General features: G+C 45.0%; 1 protein-coding gene across 1 annotated transcript; it reads left to right on the forward strand.

Annotated features, from left to right (window-relative positions):
* The first annotated feature begins 1323 nt into the window (after window positions 1–1323).
* Window positions 1324–20134, forward strand: LOC124261149 (MAM and LDL-receptor class A domain-containing protein 1-like). Its single transcript, XM_046695474.1, has 10 exons — window positions 1324–1553; window positions 2105–2329; window positions 2361–2421; window positions 2732–2884; window positions 4372–4538; window positions 10100–10210; window positions 13475–13601; window positions 17416–17458; window positions 17500–17615; window positions 19767–20134. The coding sequence occupies exons 1-10, from the start codon at window positions 1362–1364 to the stop codon at window positions 20021–20023; spliced, it is 1452 nt and encodes a 483-aa protein (XP_046551430.1). The 5' UTR covers window positions 1324–1361; the 3' UTR covers window positions 20024–20134.
* The last annotated feature ends 5461 nt before the right edge of the window (window positions 20135–25595 follow it).

Consider the following 25595-nt stretch of genomic DNA (forward strand, 5'->3'; position numbering starts at 1 on the left):
ATGTTAATCCCAGATGTTTGAGATTATTAACTGTTTTGACACAAACCCCGTTAAAGTAGAGATTTAATGCATCAACATTCTTTTGCAAGGAGAAAAAGATTGCCTCAGTTTGATCAGGATTGTATGTTATAAGCCACCGCTTTGCCCAAGCCCGCAGCCTTTCCAAGTTTGAATTCAAATCTCTTTCAATGAATAGACGATCATGAGAAGATGAGCCAAGAGACGAATTATCAGCAAATAATCGTGTCAAGCAGTTGAAATCATCAGCAATATCATTAACATAAACAAGAAATTAGAAAGGACCGAGGACTGACCCTTGAGGGACACCTGCTTGTAAATACCCCGGCTTGGATAGGGCTCCATTCACAAAGACGCTTTGTGAACGATTACTTATGTAATCTGCTAGCCAATTTAACAATGAAACATGAATTCCGTATTTTTCTAATTTCAACAATAAACCTTTATGCCACACACGATCAAAATGCTGTGTTATATGAGAGACCCAAAGAACTAAAGAACGTAGCGCCGAATACACAGTTGAAATTAAATGTTAAACTAACTGCAATACATAGGACAATGCATGCGATTAGATTGCACACTAAGCCCACATAGACAGGACTGTGGGGTGCCTCTAGTGAGCTACACAAACCAGCCACGTAAACCCTGCTCTTATAGAAGTACAGAGCAATAGGACTGCTCAAACAGCATGAACTGAACCAACCATAAACAACACACATGATACATATAGATATGAACCAACCATAAACAACACACATGATACGTATGTAGAAATAGAACCTTCAGCTGATACTTGTTTCACTTTCACATTTTACAAAACACGAAAATATGTTTGTTCCAATTTGACGACCATCAATTGATTAAGATAATTGAAGACTGTGAAATATCGAGTCTGGACCATCCTGAGCTTCGATCTACGCAACTGCGATACGATGACATTGCATGACATATGTCCACCAACACAGCGAGCCTGTCCACCCGTCAACCAGCACAGCGAGCCTGTTCACCCGTCAACCAACACAGCGAGCCTGTCCACCCGTCAACCAACACAGCGAGCCTGTCCACCCGTCAACCAACACAGCGAGCCTGTCCACCCGTTCCCGTTAATAGCCTCTTGCGACTGGCATAGGTTGCCGAAAGCCAATTCTGACCCGGATCTTGAGGGGGCGCACCGAATAGTAGATAGACAGACACAGATACCCGAAGTTAAACGCCGTGAGGAACAGGGAAGACTGAGGCCGTCGTATCTGTGTGACGTATATATCAGCCACTTGATACCACAGTGGACAGTGGACACCGACAATCTGCATCTTAGATAGCGTAATACACATGACATATTCAACATGGCGTTGCTGGTTTGGGGAGTAACGCTACTGCTTCTGTCGTCCTCTCTCGCCGTGTTCGAGCCTGGATGCAGCTTCATGAACAACCAATGTGTCTACAACGTCAAACTGGGACACGAGGGTCAGTGTGATACCCAGAGAACAGCGACCACTACCGGAGGGGGTTCGGACAACTGCTGCAATGCCGTACAGGTGGGGTTTCTTGTCTAGACTAAACATTCTGACGTGGGACAGTCGGTTTTAAAGGTTTTGTTAAGAGAATTTCGGGTAATCATTTGTCCCTTTTAAGCGGCATGGGATAAAGACCTACACTTTACAGTCGATACCATGTCGTCCGCTACGGTATCGACCCAAGGGAGGTTACTCCCCTTCATGTACCTGCTCTGCTGTACACGCCATATATGGAGCAGTAGTAGCTGGAGGTGTTACTTACAACCAACCTCATAAAGATCAGATCAAAGTTCTCGCTATCGCTAAGCATCCCAGGACATCCCATTACCGACCACGTCAGAACGACCGTTCACTTCACCAATCAGAGTATCTTTTACGAGTTCGGGAAAATGAGAGTCGGAATGTGATTTCTAATCATGTGACATCGAACTGGTTAACACGGGGCATTCCGACAGACGGTTACGGCCCGTTCGACTAATTCCGTCAACATCGTTCTCTCTGAGGTGTATGTTTTAGTTATATACAGAAGGTACACTGGGGGCGTCTGATTGACTCTGAGACTTTCATTCCAGGGCAACATGAACAATCTACAGGGCGTGGTGGACGACCTCGTGAAGCAGATGCATGGAGTTCAGCAGAAACTAGGAATGAACCAATCAGCGTCCGTCTTACTGAACAAAACAACCAATGAGAGGGACCAGTTACTGCAAGAGCTGACTGCCAAGGCGGCAGCACTGAACACGTCACAGGCCAACCTGGCACAACTTGTACAGCAGTCGGCCAATGCCATTCAGAAATATAAGGAGGAAATCGCCAACCTGACGCGAGACCCTCAACAACTGTAAAGGCGTTCTTGGTCTGCGAACAAGCAATGTCAGCCAGTCCACAGGTCGCTCTATACTCTTCCCTATTGTAGTACTTAATAAACTTCATGAAAACATGGTTGTAAAACTTCAGGTCAGACTAGATAAAACACTGCTACACAGAACTTAGTCAGCTATAGTCTGCCGTAAGGTAGTAAAAGTGTATCTTGACGACAAAGCTGAATACAGTATGCAGCTGTGTCCATAGTGATACCAGTCTCAATTAACCAAATAGTCTCCAACAGAAATATACTCGGCTTTAAAACGTATATTTTTAAAAAGTAATCAGTTATAAACTTAGTTAAATACGTACACGTATTACGTACTGTATTTCAGCTTCAGATGACTACACGGTGTCATTGTGCACATTCGAGAATACCAATTGCGGATACACTGATCTTAGTTCTGTGAACAAGTGGAAGATTGGGCATGGTATAGAGAACCGTTATATCGGCCCTCAAGAAGACCACACAACTGGCGCACCAAAGGGTAAGGTTATACCACATATACGATTGTAGAAGTCATGCTGGGAAGAGTTAAGGGCTCAGGTGGAAACTTTATAGGCTTCAAGGAATTGGTCTGCAGCATCCCAGAGTTGTCGTAAGAGGATCGATGCATATCATCGTCCCCCAGATGCCCCGAAAGTCAGTCACTAGATTGTTTGGCACAGATTAGTGACAGACCGCCGCCATACAGATGAAACATCGTGTAAGCGGCGTAAAACAACAATAAAACTCATCTGTGTCAAGGCGCCTCTACTTGTCGCCATACAGCTGAAACTCATCTGTGTCAAGGCGCCTCTACTTGTCACCATACAGCTGAAACTCATCGGTGTCAAGGCGCCTCTACTTGTCTGTCGCCATACAGCTGAAGCTCATCGGTGTCAAGGCGCCTCTACTTGTCGCCATACAGCTGAAACTCATCTGTGTCAAGGCGCCTCTACTTGTCTGTCGCCATACAGCTGAAACTCATTGGTGTCAAGGCGCCTCTACTTGTCGCCATACAGCTGAAACTCATCTGTGTCAAGGCGCCTCTACTTGTCGCCATACAGCTGAAACTCATTGTGTCAAGGCGCCTCTACTTGTCGCCATACAGCTGAAACTCATCTGTGTCAAGGCGCCTATATTTGTCGCCATACAGCTGAAACTTATCTGTGTCAAGGCGCCTCTACTTGTCGCCATACAGCTGAAACTCATCTGTGTCAAGGCGCCTCTACTTGTCGCAGCTCAAAACTCATCTGTGTCAAGTCGCCATACAGCTGAAACTCATCTGTGTCAAGGCGCCTCTACTTGTCGCCATACAGCTGAAACTCATCTGTGTCAAGGCGCCTCTACTTGTCGCCATACAGCTGAAACTCATCTGTGTCAAGGCGCCTATACTTGTCGCCATACAGCTGAAACTCATCTGTGTCAAGGCGCCTCTACTTGTCGCCATACAGCTGAAACTCATCTGTGTCAAGGCGCCTCTACTTGTCTGTCGCCATACAGCTGAAACTCATTGGTGTCAAGGCGCCTCTATTTGTCGCCATATATACAATGGACAAAACAACCACTCTTGGTAAGGTTCCCATATTTCAGTTATATTGATATCTCAAGTTCCAAAAGAAATATTGAGATCCACCCATGCATAGCCTACTCGGAAATTATCCATAACCCTCATTGATAACATGGCACATGGGTTTTGTTTGGGATTGCACTTAAAGTACAGATTCTAGTAGTTTTTTAGGTTGAGTCCCATCCAAGATTCGAACCCTCGCTGTCAGATTCAGGCACATAATTGCCAGCGTACAAAGTTTTACCCACTCGGCCACAGCGGCTTCTAAATGACATTGTGTACCGCTGTTATCGGTTTTCATCAAAATCAGATTGACTGACATGCAACACATATCGAGGATAGGAGGGGTGACATAAATATATGTTAAAGTATGGGCGTTACAATCGTCTTAGCACGACAATCGTTTTGTGAATGCATTGCAGGAACCTACATGTACATTGATCCGACATCAGGAGATTACGACTACCATAGGACCAACAGAACCTTCTACCTCGCCTCCCCCGACTTCCAACCCGCCCCTGCCTACTGTGTCAGGTTCTGGTACAACTTGGACGGTGCAGATGCCAGATCTCTTCTGGTGTACGCCAAGGTTCGTACAACATGGGCGGTGCAGATGCCAGATCTCTTCTGGTGTACATGGACGGTGCAGATGCCAGATCTCCTGGTGTACGCCAGGCAGGTACAACATGGACGGGCAGATGCCAGATCTCTCCTGGTGTACGTCAAGGTTGGTACAACGTTGGCGGTGCAGATGCCAGATCTCTCCTGGTGTACGCCAAGGTAGGTACAACATGGACGGTGCAGATGCCAGATCTCTCCTGGTGTACGCCAAGGTAGGTACAACGTTGGCGGTGCAGATGCCAGATCTCTCCTGGTGTACGCCAAGGTAGGTACAACATGGACGGTGCAGATGCCAGATCTCTCCTGGTGTACGCCAAGGTAGGTACAACATGGACGGTGCAGATGCCAGATCTCTCCTGGTGTACGTCAAGGTTGGTACAACGTTGGCGGTGCAGATGCCAGATCTCTCCTGGTGTACGCCAAGGTAGGTACAACATGGACGGTGCAGATGCCAGATCTCTCCTGGTGTACGTCAAGGTTGGTACAACGTTGGCGTGCAGATGCCAGATCTCTCGTGGTGTACGCCAAGGTAGGTACAACATGGACGGTGCAGATGCCAGATCTCTCCTGGTGTACGCCAAGGTAGGTACAACATGGACGGTGCAGATGCCAGATGTCTCCTGGTGTACGCCAAGGTAGGTACAACATGGACGGTGCAGATGCCAGATCTCTCCTGGTGTACGCCAAGGTAGGTACAACATGGACGGTGCAGATGCCAGATCTCTCCTGGTGTACGCCAAGGTAGGTACAACATGGACGGTGCAGATGCCAGATCTCTCCTGGTGTACGCCAAGGTACGTACAACATGGACGGTGCAGATGCCAGATCTCTCCTGGTGTACGTCAAGGTTGGTACAACGTTGGCGGTGCAGATGCCAGATCTCTCCTGGTGTACGCCAAGGTAGGTACAACATGGACGGTGCAGATGCCAGATCTCTCCTGGTGTACGCCAAGGTAGGTACAACATGGACGGTGCAGATGCCAGATCTCTCCTGGTGTACGCCAAGGTAGGTACAACATGGACGGTGCAGAAGCCAGATCTCTCCTGGTGTACGCCAAGGTAGGTACAACATGGACGGTGCAGTAGCCAGATCTCTCCTGGTGTACGCCAAGGTGGTACAACGTTGACGGTGCAGAAGCCAGATCTCTCCTGGTGTACGCCAAGGTAGGTACAACATGGACGGTGCAGATGCCAGATGTCTCCTGGTGTACGCCAAGGTAGGTACAACATGGACGGTGCAGATGCCAGATCTCTCCTGGTGTACGCCAAGGTAGGTACAACATGGACGGTGCAGATGCCAGATCTCCTGGTGTACGCCAAGGTAGGTACAACATGGACGGTGCAGATGCCAGATCTCTCCTGGTGTACGCCAAGGTAGGTACAACATGGACGGTGCAGATGCCAGATCTCCTGGTGTACGTCAAGGTAGGTACAACGTTGGCGTGCAGATGCCAGATGTCTCCTGACGTACGCCAAGGTAGGTACAACATGTGACAGATGCCAGATCTCTCCTGGTGTACGCCAAGGTAGGTACAACATGGACGGTGCAGATGCCAGATCTCTCCTGGTGTACGCCAAGGTTGGTACAACATGGACGGTGCAGATGCCAGATCTCCTGGTGTACGCCAAGGTTGGTACAACGTTGACGGTGCAGTAGCCAGATCTCTCCTGGTGTACGCCAAGGTTGGTACAACATTGACGGTGCAGTAGCCAGATCTCTCCTGGTGTACGCCAAGGTTGGTACAACGTTGACGGTGCAGATGCCAGATCTCTCCTGGTGTACGCCAAGGTTGGTACAACGTTGACGGTGCAGAAGCCAGATCTCTCCTTGTGTACGCCAAGGTTGGTACAACGTTGACGGTGCAGTAGCCAGATCTCTCCTGGTGTACGTCAAGGTAGGTACAACGTTGACGGTGCAGATGCCAGATCTCTCCTGGTGTACGCCAAGGTAGGTACAACGTTGGCGGTGCAGATGCCAGATCTCTCCTGGTGTACGCCAAGGTAGGTACAACATGGACGGTGCAGATGCCAGATCTCTCCTGGTGTACGCCAAGGTAGGTACAACATGGACGGTGCAGATGCCAGATCTCTTCTGGTGTACGCAAAGGTTTGTACAACATGGACGGTGCAGATGCCAGATCTCTCCTGGTGTACGCCAAGGTAGGTACAACATGGACGGTGCAGATGCCAGATCTCTCCTGGTGTACGTCAAGGTTGGTACAACGTTGGCGGTGCAGATGCCAGATCTCTCCTGGTGTACGCCAAGGTAGGTACAACATGGACGGTGCAGATGCCAGATCTCTCCTGGTGTACGCCAAGGTAGGTACAACGTTGGCGGTGCAGATGCCAGATCTCTCCTGGTGTACGCCAAGGTAGGTACAACATGGACGGTGCAGATGCCAGATCTCTCCTGGTGTACGCCAAGGTAGGTACAACATGGACGGTGCAGATGCCAGATCTCTCCTGGTGTACGTCAAGGTTGGTACAACGTTGGCGGTGCAGATGCCAGATCTCTCCTGGTGTACGCCAAGGTAGGTACAACATGGACGGTGCAGATGCCAGATCTCTCCTGGTGTACGTCAAGGTTGGTACAACGTTGGCGTGCAGATGCCAGATCTCTCGTGGTGTACGCCAAGGTAGGTACAACATGGACGGTGCAGATGCCAGATCTCCTGGTGTACGCCAAGGTAGGTACAACATGGACGGTGCAGATGCCAGATGTCTCCTGGTGTACGCCAAGGTAGGTACAACATGGACGGTGCAGATGCCAGATCTCTCCTGGTGTACGCCAAGGTAGGTACAACATGGACGGTGCAGATGCCAGATCTCCTGGTGTACGCCAAGGTAGGTACAACATGGACGGTGCAGATGCCAGATCTCTCCTGGTGTACGCCAAGGTACGTACAACATGGACGGTGCAGATGCCAGATCTCTCCTGGTGTACGTCAAGGTTGGTACAACGTTGGCGGTGCAGATGCCAGATCTCTCCTGGTGTACGCCAAGGTAGGTACAACATGGACGGTGCAGATGCCAGATCTCTCCTGGTGTACGCCAAGGTAGGTACAACATGGACGGTGCAGATGCCAGATCTCTCCTGGTGTACGCCAAGGTAGGTACAACATGGACGGTGCAGAAGCCAGATCTCTCCTGGTGTACGCCAAGGTAGGTACAACATGGACGGTGCAGTAGCCAGATCTCTCCTGGTGTACGCCAAGGTGGTACAACGTTGACGGTGCAGAAGCCAGATCTCTCCTGGTGTACGCCAAGGTAGGTACAACATGGACGGTGCAGATGCCAGATGTCTCCTGGTGTACGCCAAGGTAGGTACAACATGGACGGTGCAGATGCCAGATCTCTCCTGGTGTACGCCAAGGTAGGTACAACATGGACGGTGCAGATGCCAGATCTCTCCTGGTGTACGCCAAGGTAGGTACAACATGGACGGTGCAGATGCCAGATCTCTCCTGGTGTACGCCAAGGTAGGTACAACATGGACGGTGCAGATGCCAGATCTCTCCTGGTGTACGTCAAGGTAGGTACAACGTTGGCGGTGCAGATGCCAGATGTCTCCTGACGTACGCCAAGGTAGGTACAACATGTGACAGATGCCAGATCTCTCCTGGTGTACGCCAAGGTAGGTACAACATGGACGGTGCAGATGCCAGATCTCTCCTGGTGTACGCCAAGGTTGGTACAACATGGACGGTGCAGATGCCAGATCTCTCCTGGTGTACGCCAAGGTTGGTACAACGTTGACGGTGCAGTAGCCAGATCTCTCCTGGTGTACGCCAAGGTTGGTACAACATTGACGGTGCAGTAGCCAGATCTCTCCTGGTGTACGCCAAGGTTGGTACAACGTTGACGGTGCAGATGCCAGATCTCTCCTGGTGTACGCCAAGGTTGGTACAACGTTGACGGTGCAGAAGCCAGATCTCTCCTTGTGTACGCCAAGGTTGGTACAACGTTGACGGTGCAGTAGCCAGATCTCTCCTGGTGTACGTCAAGGTAGGTACAACGTTGACGGTGCAGTAGCCAGATCTCTCCTGGTGTACGCCAAGGTTGGTACAACGTTGACGGTGCAGAAGCCAGATCTCTCCTTGTGTACGCCAAGGTTGGTACAACATGGACGGTGCAGTAGCCAGATCTCTCCTGGTGTACGCCAAGGTTGGTACAACGTTGACGGTGCAGAAGCCAGATCTCTCCTGACGTACGCCAAGGTAGGTACAACATGTGACAGATGCCAGATCTCTCCTGGTGTACGCCAAGGTTGGTACAACATGTGACAGATGCCAGATCTCTCCTGATGTACGCCAAGGTTGGTACAACATGTGACAGATGCCAGATCTCTCCTGATGTACGCCAAGGTAGGTACAACATGTGACAGAAGCCAGATCTCTCGTGGTGTACGCCAAGGTTGGTACAACGTTGACGGTGCAGTAGCCAGATCTCTCCTGATGTACGCCAAGGTTGGTACAACGTTGACGGTGCAGTAGCGAGATCTCTCGTGGTGTACGCCAAGGTTGGTACAACGTTGACGGTGCAGTAGCGAGATCTCTCCTGATGTACGCCAAGGTAGGTACAACGTTGACGGTGCAGTAACCAGATCTCTCCTGATGTACGCCAAGGTTGGTACAACGTTGACGGTGCAGTAGCCAGATCTCTCCTGGTGTACGCCAAGGTTGGTACAACGTTGACGGTGCAGTAGCCAGATCTCTCCTGGTGTACGCCAAGGTTGGTACGACGTTGACGGTGCAGAAGCCAGATCTCTCCTGGTGTACGCCAAGGTTGGTACAACGTTGACGGTGCAGATGCCAGATCTCTCCTGGTGTACGCCAAGGTTGGTACAACGTTGACGGTGCAGAAGCCAGATCTCTCCTGGTGTACACCAAGGTTGGTACAACATGTGACAGATGCCAGATCTCTCGTGGTCTGCACAAAGGTTAGTACAGCTGGTATGTCACAGATTCCAGATGTTTTCTGGTCTGAACTTTTTCAAATGGTCTATTAAAACCATATGATGACACATTGGTTTTTCCGAATATGTCTACCCGTAATGAACGTTGTTAGGTGGTGGTTAGAGATTATAGCAATAAGTACATTGAAGGTAATATTCACCCCTTAACAACTGTAATCCAACTCGTAACTATAGGGCAAGGCTGAGTACCATGATGATCACACAGAGTGATGGTCTTTTGGAAACTTGAGATGAATGTGTGATGAGAGGCACAGCTAGCTCCCCTTACATACACAAGAATAAGATGCAAGACAACTCCTCACTAAGAGCGCAAGTCTAAATATAGCCAACCAGTGTTCCCTACAGAATCTACAGGCACAACGAATAGCAGTTAAAACAATGTTTCACAACACTCCCACAGAGCAACGCGTCAAGTGCCATTTCTTCTAATTAAAACACCACTGCCAGCAATATTGTCGTGCATTCTTCACATGATATGGCACAACTGTTAGCGTCTATTAATTTCAATGTTTTTCAAACTTTTGAGCAAGTGTTCTTTTTCATGCTTGCTACAGGTTGGCTCAGGTCTTGGTTATCCCATTTGGCGAAGCTATGGAAACCATGGGCAAACATGGCATCTTGCTGAGATTAACGTGGACTCTGAATTTACAAGTCAACCGTTCAAGGTGATTTGGAGTTTCTGGCGTGTTGATGGGGTTGTCTTATTTAAAGAGTAAATGCTGTTGTATTGTGAATGTTAGTGTACTGTGAATGTTGGTGTATTGTGAATGTTAGTGTACTGTGAATGTTGGTGTATTGTGAATGTTGTTGTATTGTGAATGTTGGTGTATTGTGAATGTTAGTGTACTGTGAATGTTGGTGTATTGTGAATTTTTGTTGTATTGTGAATGTTGTTGTATAGTGAATGTTGGTGTATTGTGAATGTTGATTTATTGTGAATGTTAATGTATAGTGAATGTTGTTGTATAGTGAATGTTGGTTTATTGTGAATGTTGGTGTATTGTGAATGTGAATGTTAATGTATTGTGAATGTTGTTGTATTGTTAATATTGATGTATTGTGAATGTTGTTGTATTGTGAATGGTGTTGTATAGTGAATGTAGTTGTATTGTTAATGTTGATGTATTGTGAATTTTGTTGTATTGTGAATGTTGTTGTATAGTGAATGTTGGTGTATTGTGAATGTTGATGTGTAGTAAATGTTGGTGTACGGTGAATGTTGGTTTGTTGTGAATGTTGGTGTATTGTGAATGTGAATGTTGATGTATTGTGAATGTTGTTGTATTGTTAATGTTGATGTATTGTGAATGGTGTTGTATGTGAATGTTGTTGTATAGTGAATGTTGTTGTATTGTTAATGTTGATGCATTGTGAATTTTGTTGTATTGCGAATGTTGGTGTATTGTGAATGTTGATGTATAGCAAATGTTGGTGTACGGCGAATGTTGGTTTATTGTGAATGTTGGTGTATTGTGAATGTGAATGTTGATGTATGGTGAATGTCGTATTGTGAACGTCGATGTATTGTGAACGTCGATGTATTGTGAATGTTGATGCTTTGTGAATGTTGTTGTATTGTGAATGTTGGTGTTTTGTGAATGTTGGTCTACGATGAATGTTGGTGTATTGTGATTGTTGTTGTATTGTGAATGTTGATGCATTGTGAATGTTGGTGTATTGTGAATGTTGTTGTATTGTGAACGTTGCTGTATTGTGAATGTTGTTGTATTGTGAATGTGAATGTTGATGTATTGTGAATGTCGTATAGTGAACGTCGATGTATTGTGAATGTTGATGCATTGTGATTGTTGTTGTATTGTGAATGTTGATGTATAGTAAATGTTGGTCTACGGTGAATGTTGGTTTATTGTGAATGTTGGTGTGTTGTGAATGTGAATGTTGATGTATTGTGAATGTCGTATTGTGAACGTCGATGTATTGTGAACGTCGATGTATTGTGAATGTTGATGCTTTGTGAATGTTGTTGTATTGTGAATGTTGGTGTTTTGTGAATGTTGGTCTACGATGAATGTTGGTTGATTGTGAATGTTGGTGTATTGTGAATGTGAATGTTTATGTATTGTGAATGTCGTATTGTGAACGTCGATGTATTGTGAATGTTGATGCATTGTGAATGTTGTTGTATTGTGAATGTTGTTGTATTGTGAACGTCGATGTATTGTGAATGTTGATGCATTGTGAATGTTGTTGTATTGTGAATGTTGTTGTATTGTGAATGTTGTTGTATTGTGAATGTTGGTGTATTGTGAATGTTGTTGTATTGTGAATGTTGGTGTATTGTGTATGTTGCCAACAAGGAAACGAAGGTTCTACTTGTAATCACGGCCATGCCCTCTCACAGCAACAAGTTACTCCCATTCCATTTCTAATTAACAAGGTATTGACGTTCCCTTTCTAAGGAACAAGGTATTGACGTTCCCTTTCTAAGGAACAAGGTACTGACATTCCCTTTCTAAGGAACAAGGTATTAACGTTCCCTTTTTAAGGAACAAGGTACTGACGTTCCCTTTCTAAGGAACAAGGTATTAACGTTCCCTTTTTAAGGAACAAGGTACTGACATTTCCTTTCTAAGGAAGAAGGTACTGACGTTCCCTTTCTAAGGAACAAGGTATTGACGTTCCCTTTCTAAGGAAGAAGGTATTAACGTTCCCTTTCTAAGGAAGAAGGTAATCACGTTCCCTTTATAAAGATGAAGGTATTGACGTTCCCTTTCTAAGGAACAAGATACTGACATTCCCTTTTTAAGGAACAAGGTATTGACGTTCCCTTTCTAAGGAACAAGGTATTAACGTTCCCTTTTTGAGGAACAGTGTATTGACGTTCCCTTTCTAAGGAACAAGGTATTGACGTTCCCTTTTTAAGGAACAAGGTATTGACGTTCCCTTTCTATGGAACAAGAAATTGACGTTCCCTTTCTAAGGAACAAAGCACTCGCGTTCCGTTTCTGAGGAACAAGGTATTGACGTTCCCTTTCTAAGGAACAAGGTACTGACATTCCCTTTCTAAGGAACAAGGTATTGACGTTCCCTTTCTAAGGAACAAGGTATTGACGTTCCCTTTCTAAGGAACAAGGTACTGACATTCCCTTTCTAAGGAACAAGGTATTAACGTTCCCTTTCTAAGGAACAAGGTACTGACGTTCCCTTTCTAAGGAACAAGGTATTAACGTTCCCTTTTTAAGGAACAAGGTACTGACGTTCCCTTTCTAAGGAACAAGGTATTGACGTTCCCTTTCTAAGGAACAAGGTATTGACGTTTCCTTTTTAAGAAACAAGGTATTGACGTTCCCTTACTAATGAACAAGATATCATTGCATAGCAGACAAGGAACTGACGTTCTTTACTAATGGACCACGCTGTATCGTCCTTGCTCAAAAATAGGTTATTGACGTTGCCAACTCGATACTTACGAAGTTGAAACGTACTGAAGATTGCAAATTATACACGGTGCTGACGTTCCCATAAAAAGTAACAGCGTACTGACGTTGCCTTGCACTGCAACAGCGTACTGACGTTACCTGCAATACAACAGCGTACTGACGTTACCTTGCACTGCAACAGCGTACTGACGTTACCTTCCACTGCAACAGCGTACTGACGTTACCTTCCACTGCAACAGCGTACTGACGTTACCTTGCACTGCAACAACGTACTGACGTTACCTTGCACTGACACAGGGTCCTGACGTAACCTTGCACTGCGACAGCGTACTGACGTTACCTTGCACTGTAACAGCGTACTGACGTTACCTTGCACTGCAACAGCGTACTGACGTTACCTTGCACTGCATGCAAAACGGTGGTGATGTTACCAAGCACTGCAACAAGATGCGGACGTCACCCTGAACACGTGTGTTTCATGTTTCCGACAGTTTGTGCAGTTGCTGTTTGTTTTCTGTGATGTTCCAGGTGGTGTTGGCTGCAGTCACAGATGCCTACAAGGTCCGCCTAGGTTTCGCACCATACTACCGGGACGAAAACGAAAAGGATATCGCAGCCATTGACGATGTATACGTCTACAACACGACATGCACCAGTAGGTTATACACAACATAGTCACAGTGTGCCCCCGTCACTAAAACACGCTATATTCACTGTGCAAAGGTCACTCACTACATTCATTACCCCCGTCACTGAAACACGCTATACTCACTGTCCACAGGTAATGCTCTACATTCACTACCCCCGTCACTAAAACACGCTATACTCACTGTACACAGGTCACTCACTACATTCACTACCCCCGTCTCTGAAACACGCTATACTCACTGTCCACAGGTAACTCACTACATTCATTACCCCCGTCACTGAAACACGCTATACTCACTGTCCACAGGTCATGCTCTACATTCACTACCCCCGTCACTAAAACACGCTATACTCACTGTACACAGGTCACTCACTACATTCACTACCCCCGTCTCTGAAACACGCTTATACTCACTGTCCACAGGTAACTCACTACATTCATTACCCCCGTCACTGAAACACGCTATACTCACTGTCCACAGGTCATGCTCTACATTCACTACCCCCGTCACTGAAACACGCTATACTCACTGTCCACAGGTCACTCACTACATTCACTACCCCCGTCACTGAAACACGCTATACTCACTGTCCACAGGTCACTCACTACATTCACTACCCCCGTCACTAAAACACGCTATACTCACTGTACACAGGTCACCCACTACATTCACTACCCCCCTCACTAAAACACGCTATACTCACTGTCCACACTCTACATTCACTACCCCCGTCACTGAAACACGCTATACTCACTGTTCACGCTCTACATTCACCGTCCCCAGTCACTGACACACTCTACATTCACCGTTCCCAGTCACTGACACACTCTACATTCACCATCCCCAGTCGCTGACACACTATACATTCACCGTCCCCAGTCACTGACACACTCTACATTCACCGTCCCCAGTCACTGATACCCTTTACATTCACCGTCCCCAGTCACTGGCACACTCTACATTCACCGTCCCCAGTCACTGACACACTCTTCATTCACCGTCCCCAGTCACTGACATACTCTCCATTCACCGTCCCCTTTCACTGATACCCCCTACATTCACCGTCCCCAGTCACTGATACCCTTTACATTCACCGTTCCCAATCACTGATACCCCCTACATTCACCGTCCCCAGTCACTGACACACTCTACATTCACTCACTGTCCACAGGTAACTCACTACATTCATTACCCCCGTCACTGAAACACGCTATACTCACTGTCCACAGGTCATGCTCTACATTCACTACCCCCGTCACTGAAACACGCTATACTCACTGTCCACAGGTCACTCACTACATTCACTACCCCTGTCACTGAAACACGCTATACTCACTGTCAACAGGTCACACTCTACATTCACCGTCCCCAGTCACTGACACACTCTACATTCACCATCCCCAGTCGCTGACGCACTCTACAGTCACTGTCCCCAGTCACTGACACACTCTCCATTCACCGTCCCCAGTCACTGACATACTCTCCATTCACCGTTCCCTTTCACTGATACCCCCTACATTCACCGTCCCCAGTCACTGACACACTCTACATTCACCATCCCCAATCACTGATACCCCCTACATTCACCGTCTCCAGTCACTGACACACTCTACATTCACCGTTCCCAGTCACTGATACCCCCTACATTCACCGTCCCCAGTCACTGACACACTCTACATTCACCATCCCCAATCACTGATACCCCCTACATTCACCGTCTCCAGTCACTGACACACTCTACATTCACCGTTCCCAGTCACTGATACCCCCTACATTCACCGTCCCCAGTCACTGATACCCCCTACATTCACCGTCTCCAGTCACTGACACACTCTACATTCACCGTTCCCAGTCACTGATACCCCCTACATTCACCGTCTCCAGTCACTGACACACTCTACATTCACCGTTCCCAGTCGCTGATACCCCCTACATTCACCGTCCCCAGTCACTGACACCCTTTACATTCACCGTCCCCAGTCACTGATACCCTTTACATTCACCGTCTCCAGTCACTGACACACTCTACATTCACCGTTCCCAGTCACTGATACCCCCTACATTCACCGTCCCCAGTCACTGACACACTCTACATTCACCATCCCCAATCACTGATACCCCCTACATTCACCGTCTCCAGTCACTGACACACTCTACATTCACCGTCCTCAGTCACTGATACCCTTTACATTCACCGTCCCCAGTCACTGACACACTCTACATTCACCATCCCCAATCACTGATACCCCCTACATTCACCGTCTCCAGTCACTGACACACTCTACATTCACCGTTCCCAGTCACGGATACCCCCTACATTCACCGTCCCCAGTCACTGATACCCCCTACATTCACCGTCTCCAGTCACTGACACACTCTACATTCACCGTTCCCAGTCACTGATACCCCCTACATTCACCGTCCCCAGTCACCGACACCCTTAACATTCACCGTCCCCAGTCACTGACACACTCTACATTCACCGTCCCCAGTCACTGATACCCTTTACATTCACCGTCCTCAGTCACTGATACCCTTTACATTCACCGTCCCCAGTCACTGACACACTCTACATTCACCGTCCCCACTCACTGACGCTCTCTTCATCTACCGTCCCCAGTCGCTGACACACTCTTCATCTACCGTCCCCAGTCACTGACACACTCTTCATCTACCGTCCCCAGTCACTGACACACTCTTCATTTACCGTCCCCAGTTCACCGTCCCCAGTCACTGATACCCCCTACATTCACCGTCCCGAGTCACTGACACACTCTACATTTACCATCCCCTGTCACTGATACCCCCTACATTCACCGTCCCGAGTGTGCTGCAAGTGGCGTTCCCGTATGAACCCTGTCATATGTTTTCTGTGTTCACACTAAAGTTACATATATATCAGTTTTATGTTTAAGTGTAACAATAACGGTTCTTACAATATAAGTAAATAAATGAAGATATCTGTAATTTATTCGCGATTTCCAAAGTAATGGTAGATTTCGTGTTAAAAAGAATAATTCGTGATATCTCAAAATGTGTTTTGACATGAATAAAACACTTTACGGAAACTAGCGAACACTTTAATCGCCTTGTTTTTACAACCGGCCTTTCTGCGGTGAGGGATTTGGACATACAACTGAAGCAAACATGAGATTGTAGTTAGATGGGTGTTTCAAGCACTGGTCTAAGCAGAATAACGCCTGATTTCTTTCCCTCTCTTGTCAAGATATCCCAGATAGACTGGTGTTCCATCTACCGATCTTGCAGACTAATGCCTGGTTTCTTTCCCTCTCTTGTCAAGATATCCCAGATAGACTGGTGTTCCATTTATCGATCTTGCAGACTAACGCCTTTCCCTCTCTTGTCAAGATATCCTAGATAGACTGGTGTTCCATCTACCGATTGTGCAGACTAACGCCTGGTTTCTTTTCCTCTCTTATCAAGATATCCCAGATAGACTGGTGTTCCATTTACCGATCTTGCAGACTAACGCCTGGTATCTTTCCCTCTCTTGTCAAGATATCCTAGATAGACTGGTGTTCCATTTACCGATCTTGCAGACTAACGCCTGGTATCTTTCCCTCTCTTGTCAAGATATCCTAGATAGACCGGTGTTCCATTTACAGATCTTGCAGACTAACGCCTGGTTTCTTTCCCCCTCTTGTCAAGATATCCCAGATAGACTGGTGTTCCATCTACCGATCTTGCAGACTAATGCCTGGTTTCTTTCCCTCTCTTATCAAGATATCCCAGATAGACTGGTGTTCCATTTATCGATCTTGCAGACTAACGCCTGGTTTCTTTCCTTCTCTTGTCAAGATATCCCAAGCTGCCCACCTGGAGCCATAACACGCAAAGGGAAGTAACCCTCCTCCTCCTGCTACACGTTCCTGACTCCTACAGCCTGGTACCAGAGCGCCGAGGCCTGCCGCCAAGAGTGGCCACCACCTCGCACCTGGTGACGATCACATCTAAAGAAGAGCAGGACTTCCTTGTCAGCACTATCAAGCAAAGTGCTGGTACGTTCACACTTAATGTAATTATAGTGACAGAAAGAGAGAATGGTAGTATAGAGAAAATGGTAGTGATGCAGAGAGAATTGTAGCGACACAAAGAGAGAGAAAATTGTAGTGACAGAAAGAGAGAATGGTAGTATAGAGAAATGGTAGTGACAGAGAAGTGAAGTGACAGAGAGAGAATGGTAGTGGCAGAGAGAGAATGCTAGTGACAGAGAAAGAATTGTATTGACAAAACGAGAGAATGGTAGTGACAGAGAGAATGGCAGTGGCAGAGAGAGGATGGTAGTGAAAGAGAGAGAATGGTAGTGACCGAAAGAGAGGATGGTAGTGACGGAGAGAGAATGGTAGTGACAGAGAAAATGGTAGTCACAGAGAAAGAGACAAACCGAAACACGAGTCTCATTAACCTATTCAGACAATGACCTACTTTTCGGCCGATCAGAATTTTCTCGTGTGAAAGTGAAAAGAGACACCACAAACCACTATGGTTACACTGAATTCCAATTCCTTGTTTGATAAGAAAAATGGTATTTGCAAGTTATTTGTATGGTAGTGACAGCGAAATGGTAGTGACAGAGAAAGAGAGAATGGTACTGACAGAGAGAGAGAGAAGGGTAGTGACAGAGAGAGAGAATGGTAGTGACAGAGAAAGATAATGATAGAGAGAGAGAGAACTGTAGTGACAGAGAGAGAGAATTGTAGTGACAGAGAGATAATGGTAGTGCCGGAAAGAGAGAATGGTAGTGGCAGGAGAGAATGGTAGTGGCAGATAAGGAATGGTAGTGCCATAGAGAGAATGGTAGTAAAAGTGGTATTGACTAAGAGAGAATAGTAGCGGCAATGGGAGAATGGTAGTGACGGATCGAGAATTGTAGTGAGAGAGAAAATGGTAGTGGCAGAGAGAGAATGGTAGTGACTGAGAGAGAATGGTAGTGACAGAGAGAGAGAATGGTAGTGACTGAGAGAGAATGGTAGTGACAGAGAGAGAATGGTAGTGACTGAGAGAGAATGGTAGTGACTGAGAGAGAATGGTAGTGACTGAGAGAGAATGGTAGTGACAGAGAGAGAGAATGGTAGTGACTGAGAGAGAATGGTAGTGACAGAGAGAGAATGGTAGTGACTGAGAGAGAGAATGGTACAGACAGAGAGAGAGAGAATGGTAGTGACTGAGAGAGAATGGTAGTGACAGAGAGAGAATGGTAGTGACAGAGAGAGAATGGTAGTGACTGAGAGAGAATGGTAGTGACTGAGAGAGAATTGTAGTGACTGAGAGAGAATGGTAGTGACTGAGAGAGAATGGTAGTGACAGAGAGAGAGAATGGTAGTGACAGAGAGAGAATGGTAGTGACTGAGAGAGAGAATGGTAGTGACAGAGAGAGAGATGGTAGTGACAGAGAGAGAGAATGGTAGTGACAGAGAGAGAATGGTAGTGACAGAGAGAGATGGTAGTGACTGAGAGAAGTGGTGACAGAGAGAGAATGGTAGTGACTGAGAGAGAATGGTAGTGACAGAGGGAGAATGGTAGTGACTGAGAGAGAATGGTAGTGACTGAGAGAGAATTGTAGTGACAGAGAGAGAGAATGGTAGTGACAGAGAGAAAATGGTAGTGACTGAGAGAGAATGGTAGTGACTGAGAGAGAATTGTAGTGACAGAGAGAGAGAATGGTAGTGACTGAGAGAAAATGGTAGTGACTGAGAGAGAATGGTAGTGACAGAGAGAGAATGGTAGTGACTGAGAGAGAATGGTAGTGACAGAGAGAGAGAATTGTGTTGACTGAGAGAGAATGGTAGTGACAGAGAGAGAGAATGGTAGTGATAGAGAGAGAGAATGGTAGTGACAGAGAGAGAATGGTAGTGACAGAGAGAGAATGGTAGTGACTGAGAGAGAATGGTAGTGACTGAGAGAGAATGGTACTGACTGAGAGTGGTAGTGACAGAGAGAATGGTAGTGACTGAGAGAGAATTGTAGTGACAGAGAGAGAAAGGTAGTGACAGAGAGAGAATGGTAGTGACAGGGTATAGCACACTATTCTGGTGTGGAAGTTACCTACCAGGACACAGTATAATATATTCTACCTAATGTCTATCATGGCATCACGTGTTATTTGTATGGTGATGTAGTGTTTCGACAACATTCTCTGTTTTCCTTAGTGTTGAATGCCGCTGGCGGCTATGGCTGGTACACAGGCGGAAATGACGAAAGGAGTGAGGGCATGTTTGATTGGACAGACACCGGCCTTCCATACCAGAGTGCGTACAGCGACTGGCACCAGGGACAGCCCAACAACGTTGCCAACGACCAGAACTGCCTGCTGCTTCAATACGCTAACGCCAACTATGAATGGGGAGACGTGGACTGCGACGAGGCACACCCGTACATCTGCGAAGTGGAACTGCCTGTGGTGTAACAAAACAGCGTTTATCTACACTGTACTCATCTGGATATAAGTATAATGTGACAACTACGTACATGAAACATTGCATCTCCAATGTAATACTAATAAATTAATGCATTTGAACCCACTTGTTGGAGCCTTTCTTCCTGCGTATAGTCTCACGTATTAGTCACGTGACCTCGTGTAACATTCCCCTTGTGGATTACTTCAGTGTCGGTACTACAATAAAGCGAAATGTTAGTTTAAAGGAAGGTGTTTCCTAGGGAAGCAGTGAGTTATGATTGAGTAATGTTTTTCTTTCAGTGATATCAATTTGCATGAAAACATGTCAACGTCCACCACTGACGTGGATGAAAACATGTCAACGTCCATCACTGACTTGGTTGAAAGCATGTCAACGTCCACCACTGACTTGGATGAAAGCATGTGAACGTCCATCACTGACTTGGTTGAAAGCATGTGAACGTCCATCACTGACCTGGTTGAAAACATGTCAACGTCCACCACTGACTTGGATGAAAACATGTCAACGTCCATCACTGACTTGGTTGAAAGCATGTCAACGTCCATCACTAACTTGGTTGAAATCATGTCAACGTCCATCACTGCCTTGGGTGAATACAGAGCGTGGTGATACAGCTAAAATATACTGCTGACTACCGGGTTAATCCAGATTAAGCCTAGATCTTAGTGAATGTGTTTCACGGTGTCGTGTTTTGGCCACCAAAACCCAGCTAAGACAAAGCACTCACCTGACATAGTTCACTTTATATATTTGTTTGAGTGGGATTCAAGAAGTTGGTGGTATAGAGATGACAATACTTTATGGAGGATCATAGTGAAAATAAAGAAGTTGATCATCCATAAAGCTTTGTCATCACTTTACATAGTACATGTACACCAGGTCTACGGCCCCTGCAGCAACACACGTGCTATCGGCAGGAAATACCACTTCCACTATAAACATTTTTGGTAATTTTCTACACAAATTAATAAAACACCAAGAAATTATACTATTCAAAAAAAGAAACGCATAACCCAGAAATCTGTTGCGAAAATGTTGTAGTTTGAAACATGTATAACTCGTCCACAAATAGAGTTTAGTACATGATTTTATACATCAGTTTAGAAGAAGGTAATGTCTATACAACCAAGTGGATAATTTTAGTTAACGGAGACGCTGAGCGCGATGGTGACGACGTAGCACGGTCGCGACCTCGGATCTCCTGGCTCTCAGTCCAATCTCTCGAAACCTGTTCCGTACAGTTTGACCGGATATCCTCCGATGTCCAGGCACCCTGGCAGCTGTGCCCTCACCCGTGGCAGTACGATCACGCAATTGTAGTACCGGGATGTACTGATCTTGGGCTGCAGTGGTGACTCGATGTCTGCCTGTACGGGGACGGTCATTTGTTATACCTGTTTGGTTGTAACGAACTGCAATCCGTGATATTGTGCTCAGACTAACATTCAGACGCCTGGCAACAGAAGATTGATAATCTCTAGCGTGCATTCTTTCAATGGCGATGTTCCGTGTCGCAGCGCCAAGACATGGCGTAGTGATCTGACCTTGAACTTTCTTCAAAACGAATGTCGATTTCCGAGTGTAATCTGGATTTTTATAGCCAGATAGTGCATGCTCTTTGCTGCACAAGTTCAACTGAAAGCTGATTTTTGCATATGATATAGATAATAATAACAATAATGTGTCCATTTATATCGCGCCAAACTCCACACTAGGTATGCTCATAGCGCTAACAATCAAGGCCATTATTACCCCGGATAACCCAAGCTGCCTGTTAGGCGCTAGAAGGTTATAGTCATATGACTTTTTTCCACCGGGTACCCATTTTCCTGCTGGGTGAACAGAGACAATTTTGAACAAACTCACTTGCCTAAGGTGAGACCACATGTGTCACATGTGCTTCGTTGTGGGGCAGGACTCAAGTCCTAGAAACTCTCAGGAGTCAAGCTGCCAAAAACGGTCACCCATCCAAGGACTCTCCGAGCTCGACGCTGCTTAAATTCACCGATTTGTGACCTGAGCTTTAAGCACAGGACCACGCGCCAGCACACACCAACGTAGTTTTAGTGCACATGCTGTGTAAGAGAACAGTTCTAATGCGCTGAAGTACATGATACAGAAAAATCCTGGACATCTTTTATGATACAGTCATTATGTGTTTTCATAATGTTAATAAAATTGGCATTTGGATCAAAATCAGTCAAATATTTCTGAATATATCTTAACCTTAAATCAGAAGAACGTTCACACTTACGGAGTACATCTTCAATAACAGTTTTGTCATCCAATTTAAAAAATAAACATAATCTCTCATTGTAATTAACTTTATTGTATCTTCCAGTTTCAACAGCTAAATTAAAATTACCACATCTAAATTTAGAGAGTGCAGATCTGAGATGTAAAGGAATATCAGAATATAAATACCTTTCCACATTTAAAAATGTCTTAAACTGGGAGTAATAAGAACATTTATTAGAATTTTGAATTGAAGCGAACCAACATTGTTTAAGATTATCCGAAAGTCTCTGCTTAAACAAGGGTGTGAGTTCGAATCCCGGAAGGGGCTCAACTCAAAAAGTACTAGAATTTGTACTTTACTAAGAAAGTGTAATCCCAAAATATAACACATGTTACATTTGACCACTTTCTAAATGGCATTGTGTAATCATACCACTTCGTTTGTTTTATACCACGTACGTAACATCTTATGACAAGTTTATAATCACTGTATTGGATAAAAAGTGGTGTCACAGATTTGTTGAGTGCTGCTTTTACATGGCTGGGTAACCAACGAAAGACGATGTCGTACTGGCCAGTAACAAGAACATTGAATAATTCAATAATTTCAATTAAAAGTGGATGTTTAGAAGACATGTTTTTAGTAGCCTGAAGGCATGAAAGCGATTCTGAAAATCTGATATATTGTTTATACTTGTTACGTTTCTTTCTATATTTAAGAGCTGTACAAGTTAATATGGCGTGTTCCTCGGCTGTGAAAATTAAGATGTTAGCGGGCAGTCAAGAATTCGAAGATATTGTTCTTGATTGATTGACAGTGGCACAAGCAACTGCGCCACCATCCTTGGATCCATCTGTAAATAAAGATCTGTATCTATTATACTTATTTCTTAATTGATTAAATTCCTGTCTGTATTGTAATTAACTGGTTTCTGTTTATAAATGCATTAACGTCGCCCATAGGGCTTGGGGATAGCCAAACAAATCCAAAGCCGATCTAAACAGAACACGGTCACGGGTTGCCCCAAGTATTTTTAACAATTAATATTATCAAGATGACAATCATATTGTAGTTTTTTTTGGGCAGACGATGTTCTGGCATATTTATTACTTGTTCAGTACTTTAAAACAGCGAGAGTAAGAAAATATGCACAAAGGAAATCTCCCACACCAATGTACACCATACACAGGGTAGTCATCCCAACATTTAAAAACCTTTACATGCAAGAAGGTGAACCTTTTCAATGGCATAAAAATTCTTATTGCCCCAAATTTCAGAATCATAAAGAAGAATAGGCTGTAATTTGGGAAATCAAACAATTTGAAAATATATTGGGACCAACAACTCTAACTTTGGTATAACAGAGAGCAACAGCAGTCTTCCAGGTCTGCCAAATGGAATATATCACCCTAGATACCATGGCAAAAACATCCTTTACATTTCAATGTCAACCCACTGCCAGCCACCTTTACGAAAACAACAATTTTACCTAAGATTAACACTGTCGCTATCTTGAATAAGATGAAAGTGTATCAATTTGTCTCTGGAAGGCCAATAACAGTACTTGACATATCACATCGTCGGCAAAAGTAAAATAAAAAGTTCAACAAGATCAGGAAATAATTGGATGCTGCTGCCCGCTGATATATAAGTCAAAATATAGTTCGGATAAAGAATGAGAGAAAAAGGGCTTAGAACACACAGCCTTGTCGCACACCAGTAGGACAATCAAAATAGTCATCATAGAAAGCATCATCACATCGAACACAAGACTTTACATTTGAATACATTGACCCGATAATATCAAACATTTTCCTTAAATATTTCTAAGACATTTCCACATTTTATCTCTCTTCGTCAATGAGAATCAAAAAGTGCTACATACAATTTCTTTACTAAGCCAAAACATCGCTCAATTACTGAGTATACAGTAAAATATGATCAAGCTGTTGAGCATTCCTTTAAATCCACTTGTGAATCTGGATCAAGTCCTCATATTTCAACTCTCACTGGGTTAGCCTATTGTTGATAATAGATACAAATGTTTCACCGAACAACACTTCACGAGATATGCCTGATAATTGTTAGGTTATTTATACCATTCCAAATAATGGAACAATTATTGATTTAGCCCATTCAGACGGAAAACATCTAGAATCAAATATCCGATTAAAGCTTTTAACTAGAAACGGCATTATCTCTGGCAAAAAGAAATAACACCATCCACACCAGTAGACTTTCCAACTTTAAGGCGAGATACAGCATCAACTATTTCTAATTCTGTAAGAGACTGGGTGAAACTTATCAACACTACCAAACTCGTCACATCCATTATCTGTATTCATTAGTCATCATGTACATCATAGATAATATCGTCCTTAGACAGTCCCTGAAGTGGCAAACCATTCTGTTTGTGATATACTTGATACGGGTGGGGAGCCTTTGTAGGCGGTACTATTTAGTCGATATAGCTCGAGTTTTGCACTAATGCTTAAAAGCCTCTACAGGAACTCTTATACTTATTTCTAATTTTGCTAATAGCTCCTGCGATTCTGCCTAGTGCAGGCAATAAACCGCCCAAGAGCCTTCCTTGATTCCGATCTAGCTAATACAGTTAAATTTAAGTTTACAGATTTAGACTACCTTGTCTAAACTGTCTCCTCATACAAGATGAATCTATTACACAATGCCTCTTCAAGAGAAATTCCACAAATATTGACTCATTATTGGCATCCAAACTTGCTTTGAGAGCAGAACTTATAAATTCATTCTGCTTAGAAGCATCCCATACAAATTTACTAAAACTAGGAGTCTTAGCATTAATCAACTGTCCGGTTAGACCGGTATGTACAAGGAACCTGAACGACAACCTGAGGAAGATGGTCAGAATCAAAATCTATCGCCAACATTTAACTTTTCATACGAACTCAAACAAATCAGCAGAGCAAGAAAATAATCAACGACACTTTGGAGCATTTGCCCAACAATGTAAACTCTCCACCCTTGTCTCCTCTCTACTCTACATTATGAACAAGCGACACACATTTGTTAATATGGTCACACGCTGTCAACAGGAGTCGACCTTTCGCAAATGTGTTCTACGAGCGTTTAAAATCGCCACTAACTGCCAAAGAGTTGCCCATCAAAAACACTCCGCCTTTCAAAGACATCTTGCACGTACCGGTCAGGTGGAAAAAAGAGATATATTTTCCAGCTCAACATGAGTTAGTTCACAGCAGAAATGAATGAGTTTTTGATTCGTTTACCAACGTGAAATGAACAAGAGGTCACAGTCCATGAATGTTCCAAGATAAGAAAGT

Source organism: Haliotis rubra, unplaced genomic scaffold (assembly GCF_003918875.1).
Source record: "Haliotis rubra isolate DU_JTF1 unplaced genomic scaffold, ASM391887v1 Scf79, whole genome shotgun sequence".
Classification (NCBI taxonomy): Eukaryota; Metazoa; Mollusca; class Gastropoda; order Lepetellida; family Haliotidae; genus Haliotis; species Haliotis rubra.

What these genes read in the sequence shown, in the direction of transcription:
- LOC124261149 (XM_046695474.1), top strand. Translation starts at nt 1,362, where the DNA reads ATGGCGTTGCTGGTTTGGGGAGTAACGCTACTGCTTCTGTCGTCCTCT. An exon ending in CGGCCAATGCCATTCAGAAA is followed by an intron (nt 2,330 to 2,360) that starts TATAAGGAGGAA and finishes ACCTGACGCGAG; the next exon opens with ACCCTCAACAACTGTAAAGG. An exon ending in CACTATCAAGCAAAGTGCTG is followed by an intron (nt 17,616 to 19,766) that starts GTACGTTCACAC and finishes TGTTTTCCTTAG; the next exon opens with TGTTGAATGCCGCTGGCGGC.